Source organism: Peromyscus maniculatus, chromosome 17 (assembly GCF_049852395.1).
Source record: "Peromyscus maniculatus bairdii isolate BWxNUB_F1_BW_parent chromosome 17, HU_Pman_BW_mat_3.1, whole genome shotgun sequence".
NCBI classification, from domain to species: domain Eukaryota; kingdom Metazoa; phylum Chordata; class Mammalia; order Rodentia; family Cricetidae; genus Peromyscus; species Peromyscus maniculatus.
The window spans coordinates 47,048,396-47,068,094 of NC_134868.1; the positions used below are offsets into that span (position 1 = coordinate 47,048,396).

Below are 19,699 nucleotides of genomic sequence, written 5' to 3' on the forward strand. Positions count from 1 at the left end.
CAGAAGATAATTTGTTCAGGACATTATTACAGTACACTAAGAAGCACACTGGGCCAGTGAGAAGGCTCGGTGGGTAAAGGCACGTGCCACCACGACTGAGCTCCATCCTGGGACCCCACTGTGGAAGAACAGACCCCATTTCTGCAGGCTTTTCCTGACCTCTGTGTACATCCACAGTGGCACACATTCAAACAAACAGTATGTCATTTTTTAAAAAGGAGAAGTATGTATATGGTCTCTGCTCTTCATTCCTAAATCCTTTCTAATTCTCTGAGTGGTACAAACGCATATCTGTCCTGTTTAGTCTTTGCTCTAGTTCTAAGTAGATGACAGAGGATCTGTCTTTGACTGAAGTGAGACAACTTCTGATGGGCTGCTGAGCAGAGGCTAGTCACTAGAAGGACAGAGCCACACTAAGTTTTTAGTTCCAAGCCCGGATTCCTGCCCAAGAAGGGAAGACAGGCTGGAGCCAAATTAACAACAGGCTGTACAGGCGTGATTAAGCCTCCTGAAATCCTCTGAACTATGGCCTTAGAACTTTCCGATGAGGACACGAAAGGTAGAGCTCTCTGCATCTGCTGTCAGGGAGTCTCTTCAGCTGCCTGCATGTCTGTACCCTCTGTGGCATCTTTAATAACAAACTGGTACGCTTCAATGAAGTGCTTACCTGACCTCTGTGAGTCCCTCTAGCAAATGACCCCCTCAATCAGAGCAGGGAGCAGCAGCACCCCAATGTACAGGCTGTAACCAGAGACTCTGGAGATAGGGTCAGGCATGGTGGGTGAAGCCAGATCTGGAAACCAATGCCAGCCTGGGCTACATAGGGAGAATCCTGTCCTTAAAAAACCCAAGTCCTGGAGCCTTCTGGAGTCTACACTGAGCCCAAAGGTGTGGGAGCTGATGCTAGTCAGGACAGCAATTGGGAGGTGGGAGCAAGGGGTGGTGAGTTCAGGGCCAGCCTGGGCTTCACAGCAATAATCTACCTCCAAGAACCCAGAAGCAGGTAAATTTAATCCTGAAGGGTCTGACAGTGTGAGGACTGAACCAAAGATGAGCTGACCCATGCTTTAATCCCATACTAAAGAGGCAGGGGCAGGAGATAGCTGAGCTCAGGGCCAGCCTAGTCTACAAAGTGAGTTCCAGATCACTCAGAGACACACAATAAGACCTTGTCTCACAAACAAAAAGGTCGCTCAGCAGGTGTTTAAGAACTGGTGAGTGTGGGGGAAAAATAATCCACTCATCTGGGTTACAGGAGAGTGCAAAATGGCTAACGTATTGCAGAACAGAAACATTTATTTTCCTATATCACAAAATCATTTCTTAGAATTCAAAATCTTTTAAAAAACACAATAAAGATTCTAAATGCCCAAGCTAATTAGCATTTTCTTCTTCACTTACGCCAGCTTGCATACCAGGCAAGCACTGACCTCTATATAAAAAGCCTATGGGGTGGGGAAGAGCTGTTGAGGCAGGTTCTCACTCTGTAGCCCAGGCTGTCCTGGAACTTAGTATAGCCCAAGCTAACTTTGGCCCACAGTGGTGCTCTTGCCTAAGCCTTCTGAGCGTTGGGTAACAGGTGGAACCACCACCTGGCTCCCACCCCACTGCAGTGTTTGATTTTGGCACGAGGTCTAAGGTACCCACACTGGCCTTGGAGTTGTGAGGCTCGCGGCAGCCTCTTCACCTGAGATTGAGGTTCCATTTTCACTGGTCATGTTAAGCACTACTACAGAAATAAGTCACGGTATCACTCATGTAGTTCTGTTGCTATGACACAAACCTACCAGACAACCAGTTTACACTAAGATCCACTGCAAGTTCTTTTGAAAAATAGCTCTAGATTGATAGGACGGCTCAGTGGATACAGGCACTTGCTGCCAAGTCTAATCTGAGCTCGATCCCCAGGACCCACACTAAGACTAACTCTCACAGGTATTCCTCTGAGATCTACATGCATGCCATGGCATGTGTGCACGTGCACACACACTCACACACAAATAAATAACGTAATTAAAACTTCAAATTGCCGGGCGGTGGTGGCGCACGCCTTTAATCCCAGCACTCGGGAGGCAGTCGGATCTCTGTGAGTTCCAGGCCAGCCTGGGCTACAGAGTGAGTTCCAGGAAAGGCACAAAGCTACACAGGGAAACCCTGTCTTGGAAAAAAAAAAAAAAAAAACTTCAAATCAAAACACAGCCTTCAACCTTCCAAAGGCACACCCTTACTAAATACAGGGATTTTTCTTCCTGTGTTTGCTGTTTCCTTTCATTTTGTTTTATATGGCTCTGGCAGGCCTGGGGAACTTGCTGTGTGGACCAGACTGGCCTCAAACTCACAGAGATCCACCTGCCTCTGCCTCCCACTCCCTGCTTCAGGCATTTCTCTCTTAAGGAAGAGCAACAGTGCTTAGTTTTCCGTTCAGGGTGTCTGTTAATCAGAGAACAATCACATTAGAGTACCTAGGTCCTGGGTCCAGAGCTACAGACACTGCAACATCTACCAAGAACTGTGTTTCCAACAGAGGAGAAAGGAGCAAATGGTGAGGAGGAGGAGGAGGAGGATGTCTACTGCTGCTGGAAGAGTAAGCTGCTGTCCTATGCAAAGAGAAAGGGCTTAGGGACATCTACAATTCATAGCTACACTCGCCCCATCTAGTTTATTTATTTATTTAGAGCTGGGGTGTTGCTGGTTTCTTTTGGCTGGGATTACATGCATACTACCATACTCAGCATAGAACTTACAGCTGTATTCTTAATTATGGAACTATCCTAGTATTTAAATTCCTGTAGGGAAAAGAACGGCAAATAAAGTTCTCTAGTTCTGCTTCATTCTTTCCCTACTAAAATAATAGCTTTTAAAATCAAGACATCTTTAAATTTAATTTTATGTGGATGAGTATTGTGCCTACATGTCTGTCTGTCTGTGCACCGTGTGCGTACCTGATGCCTGTGGAGGCCGGGAGAGGGAGTTAGATCCCATGGGACTGGAGTTACAGAAGTAACAAAGGAAGGTTTCTCACTATGAAATACTTATGCATGTGCGCCAATGCGATCTGTTTTCATTCATCACAGTTTCCCTTCAATAATGAAAGCTGCTTCGGAGCCTCTCGGGACGGACCCAGGCCCCCGTCAGTCATACCCACCTGCAGAGCCAGATGTTGCCTCGGGAGATGACGTGTTCTGAGTTGGCTTCTCATTTCTCTGACTCGGCGAGGAGATTATAAGCCTGTCTTGCCCCCTGACACTTATTTCTGTTTTGTTACCAATTCCCTTTAAAATGAGGCAGAATAAAAAACAAGTGATTAGCAGGCACATAGTATCGCGAGCTTATAAAGATGGTTTAACATAATCATAATTTGCTCAAACTTGTCAATTACGACTAGTCATTATCAGAAAAATTTTATTAAGTAACCAGGATGTATTTTAAAATATACAATGAGATCACCTGAAAGAAAAATGAAAACTATTTGCCTTAAGTCCAGGTGATAAATACCCTTAATAAATGAACCTGCACCACCCCATTTTCTGTCAAAAACAAAATAGTCCCTAGTCTGAACAGTTTCTTTCTTTACACCACTGTCATTTGGTGAAGTCATCTGTTACAAAGGTAGAAGGCCAATGTGCCTTGAGATGAGAATATCTTTAAATAAAGATATATGCCATTTACGTTTATAAAATGTGATCAAAGAGGTCACATGGAGCAGACATCAGGTTCAGTTAACTTAGATATTAATTTAGGTATTTTTTTTAAAGATTTATTGATTATGTATACAGTGTTCAGTCTGCAGGCCAGGAGAGGGCACCAGATCTTATTACAGATGGTTGTGAGACACCATATGGTTGCTGGGAATTAAACTCAGGACCTCAGGAAGAGCAGCCAGTGCTCTTAACCACTGAGCCATCTCTCCAGCCCCTAATTTAGGTAATTTTAATGTATTGACATAAGAGCCATTTTAAGTGTTCTACTTATTTTTCAAAAGATTATTTGTTTTTAAAGATTTATTTTCATTTTATGTGTATGAGTACTTTGCTCGCATGTATGTGCACCAACCACATGCATGCCTGCAGAGACCAGAATGTGGCCTTGATCTCTGAACTGGAGTGATGGTTGAGTCACCATGTGGGTGCTGGGAACCAAAGCCAGATCTACAAGAGCAGTGGATGTTCCTAAGGGCTGAGTCATCTCTCCAGCCCCCAAAGATCAGTTTTATCTTGAATTTCCTTTAATAGTTTTAGGGTAAGGGGGTATTTTTTCACACAGAAGCAAATAAAACTATCTCTAAGAATAAAGGCAATTTGCATTCACACAACATGCAAATGTTGCTATCAAAAGAGTCACAGTGGGGCCAGAGAGATGGCTCAGTGGTTAGGAGCACCTGCTGCTCTCCCAGGGAACCGAGTTCCAGTCCCAACACCAATGTTTTGGAGCTCACAATTGCCTGTAGCTCTAGCCCCAAGGGATCCGAAACTCGCTCTGGCAAGGAAAGGAAATGAGAAAGGGGAAAGAGAGGAAGGAGGGGAGAGGAGAAAGTAAAGGAAAAAGAAAACGGAGAAGTGGAAACTATATTTCAAGCATTTCTGGGGAGCTGAGCCCTACTGAAATCAATTAAGCCCACCAGCAGAAACAGGTGAGTGGAGAACCCTTAACATTTCTAAGAACGTTCTAAGTATGAAGCATCCCTACATTTAATCAGCTATTTTAATGTGCATATAGTAATGGAGAAAAAAAAGCACAGCATTCCTTAATATACACATGCGTAAGATGCAACTAAATCAAAATCACAAACCCTAGACTAAGGAGCAGGTTGTGAGGTATGCACACATTCCAGTGTTACAAAAAACTCTGACACCTTCAAGCCAAAGACTAACTGCCTTCAGTGGAAATCCAGGGCAGACTGGTAGAGGTTTTCAGTAGCTGATCTATACCAATGAATCACCTTTTCCTCACCACAGGTCATTATAGGATCAACATAGCAATGAAATGTCTCTAAACTCATTGAGATAACCTAAGCTAAGAGGAAGCCAACAAAACTTCTGGCTCAGCAATGCCAAACCGAGTGTGGCCTTGACTCAAGCAGCTTCAAGCTAGATTAAGAGAAGGACTGAGCAAGGTATAGGCACAACTGTTAGGAGAAGTCCTGGTCAGGAGGCATAATCAGCCCAAATTTTTATTTTTTGAGACAAGGTTTTGCTATGTAGCCCAGGCTGGCCTTGAGCCTCTGCCTTCTGAGTGCTAGAACAATAGGCACATACTAGCAAGCCCAGTCAGAGGAGTATATTACCTAATAAGAACTCACAATCTGAAGAGTTAAGGACATGCAAGAAATCCTCACTAAATCTGCACAGTCCAACACAGTAGCCACATGTGGCTGACCGGAAAATGTGGTGAGTCTCAATTAAGATGTAAGCCACAGCTGGTGGACACAGCTCGATTGGTCCAGAGCTTGTCTAATGTGCAGGATTCCTAGAACCAGCTGCATGTGGCATGTCTACAATCCCAGCACTTGGGAGGCAGAGGGAAGAGAATAAAAGGTGCAGGGTCATACTCAGCTACATAGTTTAAGGCTAACCTGGGCTATCTAAGACACTAGAGAGGTGGGTGGAGGAGGATGGACATTGAACTCCAAAGACAGATGAGAGAAAAAAGTAGGAAACAGCTCAACCACCTTGAACTGACACATACTGAAATAATGTTTAGGTACACTGAGTTAAATGAACTGTGTAGTTAAAATGTAAAGAAAACAAAACAAAAAAGCCACTGCCGGTACAACCAAACAGATCAGCAAGCACAATTGTTCCAGTAGATTTTTTGTATATATATATATAACAATTCAGATAAAAGAAAAATTTTAATAAAAATCATACTTTACAACAAAGAAAAACTAACTCTACAAATGAGAAACAGGCAAGCTGCCCGGTTTTTTCCATGACTTTCAGGAGCTAAGCTCAATCCTGGCTACATTGCTCAAGATTAATCAACTACAGATGGGAGTCTTACAACAGGGAACCGGGAGGGGGGAACACAGCTTTCTGCCCCGAGTAAACGAGACTGTGTGCTTCAAATGCAGTGGACCCAGAGGGCACTTAAATCACATTCTTAAGTGGTTTAGTACCATTTCCCCAAGCCCCTAGAGAACAAGAGGTACCTTCGTTGAATAAACAAACTGATCAATGAACTTCCCATCTCCTGTCGCGTTCTGAAGAGCAAACACTTGTTCAATTTTCACAACTGGAGACATATTACACTTCTGCAAATCTAGGCTCCCTTTGTGCATTGTGATGGAGGCCGGTAAGGACTTCCTCGCGGCCGCTGTTTTCCAGGCTATTTTAACAGGAGGGGGCTCTTCCTCTTCCACACTCGTGTGCCGCCTCTGGCTCTGTCTCCGAAGGTCAGTACTTGACTGTGAGGAGGCCACCCCCCCAGCATTGGTCTGTTCTGGCTGACTATTGAGCACAGATCTTGGTCTTCGAGGTTTCTTAACTTCGGTCTTGGAGGTAACGTTCTTCTTTGCTTGGGATGAAGCCTCTTCTGGCTGCTTGTCAATGTAGATGAAAGTGTACTGTTCCACTCTCTCTTCCCGAGTCATCTTCAAAGCCTTCTCCGCATGCGCAATGCCAATGTCCCACTGGGCGCGTTCTCTCTGAGGCCGGGGTTTCCGAATCTTTATAAAAAAGATACAGGCATTAGATGAAATTTTGGAGATCTTTTTTAGTCCAACAGGCACATTAAAACCGACATGTATTTTCCAGGCACGCTGCCATTTTTTTTTCAAGTACACATAAATACTTTCAGATTCTCCAGACAAATAAATGGAATGTGCTGATCCCTCACCATTAATAAACTATTATTACTGCTGGGCGGTGGTGGCGCACTCCTTTAATCCAGCACTTCGGAGGCAGAGACAGATGGATCTCTGTGAGTTCGAGGCCAGACTGGTCTACAGAGTGAGTTCCAGGATAGCCAAAGCTACACAGAGAAACCCTGTCTTAAAAAAACCAAAAAAAAAAACCAAAAAAAAAAAAAAAATAAGCAAGCATTCAAGCTAGTATTACTACATTAAATGTCATGAAGATCTGTTCTTTTACCTACATTTCTTCTATGGGTCACTCTGCTGACGAACACCCCAAAGAGGAGTTGTCCTTTCACATCATGTTTACTCAACAGTAATAACGGAAAAGAAGAAAGACTATAGAAATGACTTGTTTTCAGGGGCCAAGAAACACTATCATTAAACATGCCACTGCCAAGTTGCTATTTCCTCCACAGGTAGGCAAGGAAGTCAGGCAGTGTGGGGATCTCGGCAAAGCTTGCTGCCAGCCCACGTTTAGATGTGGGCCAGACTAGGCCAATAAGCAAACATGGAGAATAGACTGAGAGACAGGAGAAAACCCAAGGGAGCAACAAAACCAAGAAAAGCATGTGTTGGGAGATGGGGCGGTGATGACCGAACCCTGAATCCCTTTCCACAGTGGTGGGGCAGAAGAGTCGGGTGGGCAGGAGGGGAGGAGAGCTTTGAGCGAGAGTGTGTGAGGTGAGCAGGTAAGTTAACGGAAAGTGATGAGCGCAGCATCTAAGAGCTGCTGAGACGGGCGGGCCCTGAGGTGGCTCGGCTCTCGTCTCCAAGCCTCGCTAACATCCCTGGGACCCACATGGCAGGAGGAGGAAACAACTGCCCCAAGTTTCCCTCTGATCTCCACATCCACACCGTGTGAACTATACATGTGTACCCAAAAGAAACATAACAAGAGGGCCAGGCACGGTGGCACACACCGTCAATCCCAGGACTCAGGAAGCACAGAAACGCACGTCTGTGGGAGTTCAAGGCCAGCCTGGTCTACGAAGCAAATTCTAGGCCAGGCAGAGTTAATCAGCGAGACCCTATCTCAAAAAACAACAAATTCAGTAATAATAAAAATTTTTTTAGGAGTCAGACTATGAGATGCTATAGTATACACTAAATGTCCATGACTAAATCTTTAAAATATATAAGGCTGATAAAAATCAATTAAAATCCTCTTTATGTACTGAAATTTGCTTAGGCCCAGTACTTGGGAGACAGAGGCAGAGGCAGAGGCGGAGGCAGAGGCAGAGGCAGATTTCCAAGCGTTTGAAAGAGGCCAGCCTGGTAGTTTCAGGACATAGGGAGTTTCGGGACAGCCAAAGATACAAAGGGAGACCCTGCCTGGAAAAGCCACCCCCTCCCTCCAAAGACCGGAAGACCAGAGTCTGATTCCCAGTGCCACAGCAGGCCGGCAGCACACAACCGCCTCCTAGTCCAGCTCCAAAGCATCCATGTTGATGGACTCTGTTTTTTGTTTTAATATTAAGAAGGAGGAGGAGGAGGAGGAAGAGAAGGAAGAAGATGAGGAGAGAAGAATTTTTTAAAAGCTTGTGATAAAAGTTGGTGTTTTTGTTGGTGGTGGTTAAAACTCTGGATTTGAACCCAGAGACTCGCCTGTTCTTGCCTCCTAAATGCTGGGATTAAAGGCACGTGACATCACTCCTAGCCAAAATGTAGCTTTTAAAAGTATAAAAATTAGAAATTTCTGAATTATAAGAGGCCTACTTTAATTTCATGATATACTTGAAAAAAAATCATCTTTATGAAACCCAGCACTAGATACAAAGAATATGTGCAAATAACATAATTAAAACATAACCAAGCTAAGAAGGTAAGTACAAGAATCACCAAGACATACTGAGAATTCATTTCCAAAGTCTGATACCGCCACCACTTCAAACGCACTAACGTCCCCTAACTCTTGTTCTAGTCCCTGGCTCTCTAACTCTTGTGGCCTAAGATGGACCAGTAACTGAAGCCTTCTGTGCCTTAGTTTCCTGATCTGAAGAAAAGAAAAAGACCTTACTGGGGGTTTTATGAAGATTAAATAAGTACATCAGCACTTTCAACACGACTTCCTTCACAGAACGTACGAGATAAACTTTTCATCTGGCTTGGTTTTGGTTTTTGAGATAGTTTCATTGTGTAGACAAAGCTGACTTTAATCTGGACCCTCCTTCGTTAGCCTCCCAAACGCTGCCATTACAGAGCCACACGCTGCTGCCTCTAATCAAGTATTTTTAAATCTTTGATAAAATAACTTTGTTAACAGAATAAGGAAGAATTAAGGTAAGACGGTAATACAGAGAAATTACTTTAAAGTCTTAGCAAAATAAATATCACTAATGCCTACTGGGTTTGTGCAGGTCACTTCACAACAGCTTATAAAGTTGGTCTTGTTTTCTGAGACAGGATCTCATGTATCCCAGGCTAGCCCTAAACTCTATGTAGCAAAACTTGAAGTTCTGATCCTCTTGCCTCTACTGGAATGCAGCCAGGCCCAGTTTCTATGGTACCAGTGACCTAACCCAGGGCTTTATGCATGCTGGCAGAACTCTACCGGATGAGTTACAGCCTACGTTCTGACAGTTTTTAATAGTACTATAAAGTTACATGACACACACAACTATTTGTTTATTTCTTATGTTTTTTGAGACAGGGCCTCACTATGAAGCTCTGAATGCTTGGAACTTGCTGTATAGACCAGGCTGGCCTCAAACTTTGAAGTGCTACTTCTGCCTCACTAATGAGTGCTTGGATGATGGGCACACACCACTCTGACGAGTTGTAAATGTGTTAATGTGTTAGTGCACAGTGGAGGTAGAGTTGAGCAGCAGACTGCTTGTCTGTCATGGGAAAGACCCTGGCTTCCATCTCCAATGGAACAAAGAAAACAAAGCCCACATATGGGCTGTCAGTTACCTTTTGTTTTTCAGAGTGATTGCTGGCTTGTTTGGTTGCCTCGGCTAGTAACTCTTCATACTGTTCGTGACCTTTATACTCCCGAACCCGTTTCTCATGAACCCATGCCCTCTCTGGCTGGTTGCTAAAAAATTGGACATGATATTCCCGGGCACCTGTAAGTAAAAATTCATATTAATTATGCTAGGACATAAAAATCCACATATAATTTGCCAAAGGGATCTTGAAACACAGTTTTCTCAGCATTTTTTCCATTAAAACTTGGACATTTAAAATTGCCCAGACACTCAGTAACCTCATAACTTTAATGGCTACTATAAAATCATTCCACATGATTAAAATCAGGGTGGCAAGTTTTAAGAGAAAGAAATGTGAAATTCTGTTAATCACCCCATTTATTACTTTGAGTACATAATTTATTCTTTACTTGTCTCTAATATTTTTTACAAACTGGAATATAAGTACACAATGTTTCCTTCCAAAACTGTACCTGTTTCCTTGGCCTTTTAAGAGCCAAGTACTGATGAGATCATTTTTCTAGCTATATAAACATAGATTGTTTTAGGGGAACTGTGACCTCTATGGCACTATTGTAATAATATTGTGGATTTCTTCTTTGCACTTCAGACACAAAAGCAACAGCACATAAAATGTCTGGCATCACGACACAAATACTGCATCGAACTCCACCCAGCTGCGGGTGCTTCGCCACCACACACTGACACTTTTTTAAAAGGATAGTTTATGTGATATCCTTAATAAATCAGCAAAAATGATTAACTGCCCTACACTTCAGCCTTAAATCTATGCCTTTTTAATACTCCGTGAGATAAGAAAACAAGAAATGAATGAGATACTTCTGCATCCTGGACAGTGAAGGCTGCTGCCTTGAGGGGAGCATTAATTATGGGCATTTGGTGGCAAGATGGAATATCACAGTCACTAGAAAATGTGCCTTTCTGCTGCTATGCAGACATGAGCAGGTGGCAGGTGTCTCTCAAGAATGAACTTCTACTTTGAGGAAAACAGCATTATTTGTTATCAATAATACAGTTTGACCTTTCAGATCATTATTAGAATTCTGGGAAACCTGCCTTTGCCTCTTTGAGTCCGCTTTCTTCCCCAAATCAAAGAACTCTTGAAAAAGTAAGTGGTGATTGAGAAGAATATCTAGCTAGGCAACAGGTGGATCTCTTTACTCTAAGGCTGGCATGGTCTACAGAGAGTTCCAGGACAGCCAAGGCTCCAGAGAGAGACTCTGCCTCAAAAAGAAAGGAGGAGGAAGAAGAAGAAAGGAGGAAGGAAGGAAGAGGAGAAGAAAAGCTACAAACTAATGTGTCAACTTATAAGAGATCTACATGACTCACTAAAACAAGAAATTCATTCATTCATTCATTCATTCATTCATTCATTCATTCATTCATTCATTCATGTATTGAGACAGGGTTTCTCTGTGTAGCTCTGGCTGTCCTGGAACTCACTCTGTAGACCAGGCTGGCCTCAAACTCATAGATCCGCCTGCCTCTGCCTCTTGAGTGCTGGGACTAAAGGTATGTGCCGCCACCACCACCTGGCAAAGAATCATTTTTAAAAAACAAACATTAAAAAAAAAAGATGCCGGGTGGTGGTGGCACACGCCTTTAATCCCAGTACTCAGGAGGCAGAGGCAGAGGTAGGAGGATCTCTGTGAGTTCAAGGCCAGCCTGGTCTACAGAGTGAGTTCCAGGACAGGCTCCAAAACTACACAGAGAAACCCTGTCTCAAAAAACAAAAACAAACAAAACAAACAAAAAGACTAGGGATGCAGCTCAATGTCAGGGCACGTATAGGGGACCTTGGGATCAATCCCCAGCTTTTCTCACCCACAAATCTAAGAAGCAAGAGCAAAAATAAAGTAGATCCTGAAGACATGAAAACTCACGAAGCAAACCCGTGTCTCTGCACAACTGACTAAATCTTCTACACTTCCTGTCAAAGGTGCATCACAGAAGGAATGAATGTTTTATACATGAGAAATAATTCAGGGCTGAGAGATGGCCACGTGAAGAGTACACCCTGCGCTTCCAGAACACTGGCGTCTGTCCCCAGCACCCACATCAGCTGGCTCATAACTACCTCTAACTCCAGCTCCAAGGGGAATCTTGTACCTCTAAACGTGGTGGCCACCTGTACTCAGGGGCGCAAATTTGGAATTCCACCCCAAATTTGGAAATAATTTTTAAAAAATCTATTTCAAAGTAGAGGCCGGAAAGATGGCAAAGCAGTTAAGAGTATGTTGCTCTTGCAGAGAATTAGGGCTCTGTTTTCAGCACCACGTGGCAGCTCACAACCATCTGTATGTAACTCCAGAGATGCAATACTCTTTTTCTGGCACCCTCAAGCACCAGGCACACATATGGTACATATACATACATGCAGGCAAAACACTCATACACATAAATATTTTTAAGCAAAATGATGTAAAGCTAAAACTATGTACTTTTATAACTTTAAAAATGTTGCTAAGCCAGGTACACACCTCTGGTGCACACCTTTAATTCCAGCACTCAGGAGGCTCAGGCAGGTGGATCTCTATGAGTTCGAGGCCAGCCTGGTCTACACAGTGAGTTCCAGGATAGCCATCCTACACAGAGAAACCCTGTCTACAAAACAAACAAATTTAAAAGCTAGTAATAAACAAACAGATAATAATACTATTGCTGGTGTTAAAGCAAGCATGGGAAGGCCGCTGGGAGGCGCGTGCCTTTAACCCCAGCACTCAGGAAGCAGAGGCTGACAAGTCTCTGTGAGTTCTGTAGCCTGGGCTACAGAATGAATTCCGGGCCAGTAAAGGCTGCATAATGAGAGCCTGTCACAAGAAGGGAGGAAGGGAGAGGGGAGAGAGAGAGGATGCGGGATGGAAGGGAAGAGAAAGCATGCGTGAGGGATGAGGCTGAGGAAGGAGAATATGGCTCAGCAGACAGGCACACTGCCGCATGAGGAGCTGAGTCACATCCTCAGCCCCCTGGAGGAAATCCAGGCAACGCCTCCTGTGCCTGTAGCTCAGGGCTGCAGGAAATGGAGACAGGATTGGTGGGGCTCTGGCCATCAGATAAGCTCCAGCTTCAGGGAGAGATCCTGACTCAAAAGGAGTAAGGTGGAGAGTGACTGACCCCACGTCCTCCTCCAGCGTGTGCGTGCACAGGTAAACACACCTACGCACACAGAGGACACGTGCAGGTGTTCTAGGAGGCTCGGGAAGCCTGATGACTCAGGTTCCAGGTCAGCCTAGGCGACACAGTGCGGCACTTCAAAAACAAAACCAACCTCCTCCCCAGGAAAAACCCTGCTATCAAAGACCTTCATTTACCTGTTTGTTAATTATAAATATGTGGAGAGAAAAAGAATTACCTCCAATTTTTCATAATTTCCTTTTATTTTACACAAATACAGTGTGTGTGGGTGTTTGGCCTGCATGTATGTCATGAGTGCCTGGTGTTCAAAGAGGCCTGAAGAGGACATGAGAACCCTTGGAACTGGATTAAAGATGGTATGTGGGTGCTAGGAATTGACCTGGGTCCTTCAGAAGAGCAGCCAGTGCTCTTAACTGCTGAACCTTCTCTCCAGCCTCCCTCAAATTTTAATAGTATTTACACAGATGTAAGGAGAGATTATGGATACCTGTTGGTTTCTGACATCATACTCAGAGTTTTGCCCTTCCCCAATTAATATACAGTATTTTAAAAATATTAAAAGCATTTAATTTCAACTTAAAATGAGAACTAAATGAAGATACAATTTAAAATGGAAATGTGGCCTAAAATTCTTTCAACACACCCTCGCAAGGAGTTATCATCTATCTATCTATCTATCTATCTATCTATCTATCTATCTATCTATCTATCTATCTATCAGTTTTTCGAGACAGGGTTTCTCTGTGTAACAGTCCTGGCTGTCTCAAACTTGTTTTGTAGACCAGGCTGGCCTCAAACTCACAGAGATCCACCCGTCTCTGCCTCATGAGTGCTGGGATTAAAGGCATGCGCCACCACTGTGCAAGGAGTTATTATTATTAAAGTGCAAAAATACGTTGCCCAGTGCTAACAATGTGAATAATAACAACTGTAAGCCAGTGGCTACTACATACAATCAGGAATAACTGTACAAAGTGGCTCAGCTACAGAGCAGCACAGAGTGCTCAGAGGAATCATGCACACAACAAAATTAGTCTTGGTTTTCAGAGAAACTGAGAAATATACTTTATTTAAAACTGAACTACATGGCTGTAACAGGATACTATTTGGCAATAAACAGTGATAAAGTATGAAACATGTTAGAACATGGATAAACTCCTAAACCATGCTAAGTGAAAGAAACCACCAGACTGGCAAAGACAGAAGATTCTGCTGACAGCTTAGCCTCCAGGGGGACAGGAGGGAATTCTAGTGATAGCTATTAGATGTAAGATTTCTCTTTTGGGGGGTGGGGTGATAAAACTCTTAAATTAGATTGTGGTGATAGTAGCACAACTCAGAATGGACTTTTTAAAATCACTACATTCTAGGCTGGAGAGTGGTTGGGGCACACGCCTTTAATCCCAGTAATTGGGAAACAGAAGCAGGTGGATCTCTGAGTTTGAGGCCAGCCTGGTCTACAGAGTGAGTTCCAGGACAGCCAGTGCTACACAGAGAAACCCTGTCTGCAAAACAAAAACAAACAAAACAAAACAAATCACTAAATTCTGACATTTAAATAAAAGGGTAAAATTGAGTCAGGCTTGGTGGTACACACCTTTAATCCCAGCACTTGGGAGACACAGGCAGGCAGTTCTAAGCCAGCCTGGTCTATGCAGGGAGTTCCAGGCCAGACAGAGCTACATAGTGAGATCCTGCCTCAAATAAATAAACAAAAATATGCAAATAAATGATTAAGTTTTATACTACAGGAATATTTCAATAAAGCGATTAGGTTTTAAAAGATTAAAGACAAAAGAACATTTATGGTTTTAATGAAAACATGAATGATTTTTAAATTCCATTCTCAGATCACCAAGAGTAATATAAACACAGTTTCTAGCACTAAAGTAGAAAACTGCCTAGGAGCGTCTGACTAGCAGATGAATTAGTGAATTAAATGTGACCGCTCCTGAGGCTGCAGACATGGCTCTAGTGATGAATGCACTGCTTTCCCAGAAGGCCCAAGTTCAGTTCCCAAGACTCTTCAGGAAGCTCACAACTGCCTGGAGCTTTAGCTCCAGGGGATATGAGCCTCCAAGGGCAACGGCACGCATGTGCACATACCCAGCCCCCAACTCACACACACAAGAATTCAAAATTGAAAAAAATAAATCTTAAAAAGAAAAATGTAAAAGCTCCTTATATGATCTCAAGGTTGCTTTCTTGAAAGGAGAGAACTGAAGAGCCATGACTCTCATGGTCCCATTTTGAAAGCTCTCAGGGTCTAGATATGGATAGGGATTGTTTTATTTCAGAAGATTTAGTCTCTTGAGTAATCTTGCCCTGTTCTTTTCCATTTAGTTATTAGAGTTCCAAGGTACTTCACATACTCTGACCTAACACTTCCCTATTACCGCCTCTCAGTTAAGACAGCCTGGCTTCAACTGCTGAGAGCTGTAGAGCAAGGGTTATCATAGATGGTTTTGAGATGACTTCTCTGAGACATAGGCTACACCTCATTGTATCTGCTGTGAGCATCACAGAAGAAAATGCTCAGTCGGTCAGTAACAGACGTAGCTCAGTTAGTAAAGTGTTTGCCTAGCATGCAAAGGCCCTGGGTCCCTACCCAGGACCCATTAAAACAGGTGCAGAGGCAAATGACTGTAATCCCAGCAGAAGGCAGAGGCAGGAGAATCCAAAGTTTTATGTCATCCTCAGCTACATAGCAAGTCTGAGGCCAGCCTAGGCCACATGAGACCATGCCTCCAAAAGAAACAAAGAAATAAAAAACCTTAAGAAAATACATAGCAGAATCACCTAATACAGTACCTTGTACAAAACCAGGCAAATAGCAGTGTTCATGTTTTTCATTCCTGCCCAAATCTACTCTCCCAGCTTTTGATGGGCACACACTGTCAAAATGGACGATGGGAAGCCACACCACCTCCTATACATAGGCAGGCTCTTGCTAAGTGTCACCAATAGGGTGAAACCCCCAATCTTATTTGCTAGATTTAAACAGATATGTTTTTCTTCAAGAAGGAAGTCTGATGTAAAAGAATAAGATGCAAAATTGTCACAGATAACAAAGAACTCAACACACAACAAAGGTGAGTTCACAAAGCAAGTACCCTGAAATTAAGTTACAAGCCAAAACGTCTTTGAACTAAGCAAGTCACTTCCAGGTGGGAGAATCTTAGGAAGCCACTACAAATGTTTTGGTCAAAACCAAGCATCGCCAGGCGGTGGTGGCGCACGCCTTTGATCCCAGCACTTGGGAGGCAGAGGCAGGCGGATCATTGTGAATTCGAGGCCAGCCTGGTCTACAGAGTAAGATCCAGGAAAGGCTCAAAGCTACACAGAGAAACCCTCTTGGAAAACAAACAAACAAACAAAAAACAAGAAAGACAAAACAAAATCCCAAACATCATGCTTGGACAAAGTACACACAGAATGTAACTTTTCTTAATTTGAACATTCTGAAGCTAAGATTACCTATTATAAGTAGATCCAAGCTATCCTCCCATGTTCTATCAAATCCATAAGGCTTTCCCAGTATAGTTAGAGTCATGAATGAAACAGAAGAGGATGAAAGCACCAAGTGAAATTTAATATTATGAAAAGCACTTGTCTGGGTGACAGTGATTCCCAGAGGAACCCATAGTGAGCTAATGACCAATCCAGTTAGGCATGGTGAGATAAGACTGTAATCCCTGAACTCAGAATTATGATGAGGAGGAGGAGCTTGGGAACAGCCTGGACTATACAGAGTAAGCCCCTGTATTAAAACAAAATAAAACACAGCATAGTTCCAAAAAAAGGCTTAGCCTATACATTAAACTCACATAAAATACCCAACCACTTACTAATAGGCTTTTATTTTTAAATGCAATATGAAAGCCAGTAAGATTAGTCTTCAAAACAAGGAGGCACGAGAGAAATGAGAGGCAAACCCGGAGATGGCACGAGGCCTCAGACCTGTGACCCTGGCTACTCAGAAGGCTGAGGTGAAAAGCCCGCAAGCTCACACGCCTGCCTGGACTACACAGCGAGTTCCAGGCTGGCCCGGGCCATTTAGTGAGACCCTGCTGTGGCTCACATTTCCAGGTGTTCGTCCAACACAGCAGGGTAGTCAGAGCAGCAGGCTTTGGAGAACTGTTCCATTACAACCACAGTCGAGAACAGAAAACACTGAACTAATTAATGCATGTGGTGCCTGGCTCACATTCTCCAGGTCTGTTTTGGGTTTGTTTATTTATTTACTTAATTTATTTTTGAGGCAGAGTCTTGCTATGTAGCTCTGTAGCCTGGAATTTACTGAAAGATCTGCCTACAACTACTTCCACAGTGCTACCACACCACGACCCACTTTGACTTTTTTTTTTTTAAAGAAACTAAACAAAACATCCACTCATTTATTCATTCATTGGGGTAGTGGTTGCACAGAGGTCAGAGGACATCTTTCCAAAGAGTTGGTTCTCTCCTTCTACTGTATGGGTTCTGAGGATCTAACTCCGGTTAGCAGGCTTGGCAGTAACTTAACTTGGTAAGTTAACACTCTTGCCCACTGAGGCACATCACTGGCCGGCTTTCGACGTCCTCCCCCCCCCCCCCCCATAATCATGGATACCATGCCCAGGACTGACACTACACACATCTCTTCTCACATCAGCTAATGTAATTAAGATAATTCCTCAGATATTTTCAGAGGTTCACCTCTCTGTTGACCAAAAAACCTTTTTAATAAATTAATTAAAAGGTCTGTGGATGAGGAGGCTGGAGAGATGGCTCAGTGGTTAAGAGTACATAATGCCCTTATAGAGGACCCAGGTTTGGTTCCCTGTACCTCCATCAGGCAGCTCTCAACTGCTGTAACTCCAGCTTTGAGGGGTCTAATATCCTCTTCTGGCCTGTGGGGGTAACATGGTGCACCTATCCTAGCACACACATGATTGAAAATAAAAAGAAATCTAAAACAACCAACAAAAAACAATGGGGGGGGGGGGGGGTATTAAAACTCGGTAGTAGAATGCTCACCTAGTGCGTGCAAAGCCCTCATTTCAATTCCTAGTCCTGGGGATCTGATGCCTCCTCTGGCCTCTGTGGCACCAACACACACACACACACACACACACACACACACACACACACACACCACACACACACACACACACACACACACACACACACACACAATGTTTTTAGAGTTATTATAAGGGCTGGGTGTGATGACGCACGCCTTTCCTAGCACTTAGAAGGTAGAGGTAGGCACCTCTCTCTGAGTTCCAGGCCAGCCTGAACTACATAGCCAGTTCCAGACTAGCCAGGGCTACATAGTAAGAAAATAAAGACATTAGTTACAAAAGTTCTCTGCCAGTATAAAACAACCATAATTATTTCACTTATCACTAAAAAATGAGAAACCCCTGAGGAGCAGAGGCAGGAGGATTGTTGGATGGTTGGAGACATACGACCCTGTATCAAAAACACATAACAATAATAAAAATTTGAAAAAGATTCATACTTTTATGTCAGATAATACATATGCATATTCTTACATTCACATACAACTCTGAATGTTCACTTTTCTTTATTGCAAACTTGTTACTTAGTATCTATTTATTACTTTTCTTACCTCTTGTGTTAATTTTGGTATGGACCTCAAGCTGGGGGTCACTTGAAACCATACAAGGCCACCAAGGATAGGTTCCCACCTTGGACCAAACAAGATCACCAACCTGGAACTTAACACCAGTGGACGCTTCTGTTGTTGGAACAGAAGACAGTATTGGCTGAACCTACAGGAAAAGGTCACAAATCTCCATCAGAAGAGAAAAAAAGAGGGGGAGGGGAATGAAAAGGAGAGGAGAGGGAGGGAAGGAGGGAGGGAGGACGGAGAGGGAGAGGAGAGAGGGAGAGGAGGGAGGGAGGGAGGGAGGGAGGGAGGGAGGGAGGGAGGGAGGGAGGGAGAGGAGGGAGGGAGGGAGGGAGGACGGAGAGGGAGAGGAGAGAGGGACAGGAGGGAGGGAGGGAGGGAGGGAGGGAGGGAGGGAGAGAGGACGGAGAGGGAGAGGAGAGAGGGAGGGAGGGAGGGAGGGAGGGAGGGAGGAGGGTGTAAACTCTGAGTAAAGCACACCCACAGCTTACGGGGGGGCTGGGGAGATGGCTCCGTGAGTACAGTGCTGGTCCCTCCAGCATGGCTCCAGCATGTGGAGCTGAGTCAGAATCCCCAGGACCCATATAAAGGAGGTGTGCTAGCGTGCACACACAGTCCCAGTGTTGCTAAGGAGATGAACGGTGGAGAAAGAACACTCTCCACAAGTTCATGGGCCAGCCACCTGGCAAACACAGGACAAACAACAAAGAAACCCTATCTGCAACAAGGTGGAAGGACGCTGTTCTCTGACCTCCGAGCTGGAAACTGTGGCACACACACAACCATACTCACACACGTGAACACACACAAGGTGCCTCCAATGTAAAATTATCTTCCATTATATTCTTCTTTATCTATAACTAGCAAAAAAAAAAAAAAAAAAAAAAAGACAGGAAGGAAGGAAGGAAGGAAGGAAGGAAGGAAGGAAGGAAGGAAGGAAGGAAGGAAGGAAGAAGAAAAAGAAAAAGAAAATGAAGAAAAAGTAATAAGCCCGTTCTAAGTACTGAAAACAAAACTACTGGTTTCTGTGGCCAAATTAATGATGAAGCATTTTGAGAGTTCAATGAAAAGAAAATGATCATGGTTTGTTTTTGTTTTTGTTTTTTGTTTTTGGTTTTTCAA

The 19,699-nt window shown here is 43.6% G+C and overlaps 1 protein-coding gene across 7 annotated transcripts in view; it reads right to left on the reverse strand.

Annotated features, from left to right (window-relative positions):
• Nsd3 (nuclear receptor binding SET domain protein 3) overlaps positions 1-19,699 on the reverse strand; it is a 110,717-nt gene that overhangs the window by 46,641 nt on the left and 44,377 nt on the right. For all 7 annotated transcript variants that reach the window (XM_076553774.1, XM_076553777.1, XM_076553776.1 and 4 more), the window contains exons 4-7: positions 18,557-18,719; positions 9,767-9,921; positions 6,149-6,664; positions 3,146-3,272 (exon numbers count right to left, since the gene is read on the reverse strand). In XM_076553774.1, the coding sequence (XP_076409889.1) occupies positions 3,146-3,272; positions 6,149-6,664; positions 9,767-9,921; positions 18,557-18,719 (961 nt within the window). The remainder of the gene's footprint in view (positions 1-3,145; positions 3,273-6,148; positions 6,665-9,766; positions 9,922-18,556; positions 18,720-19,699) is intronic.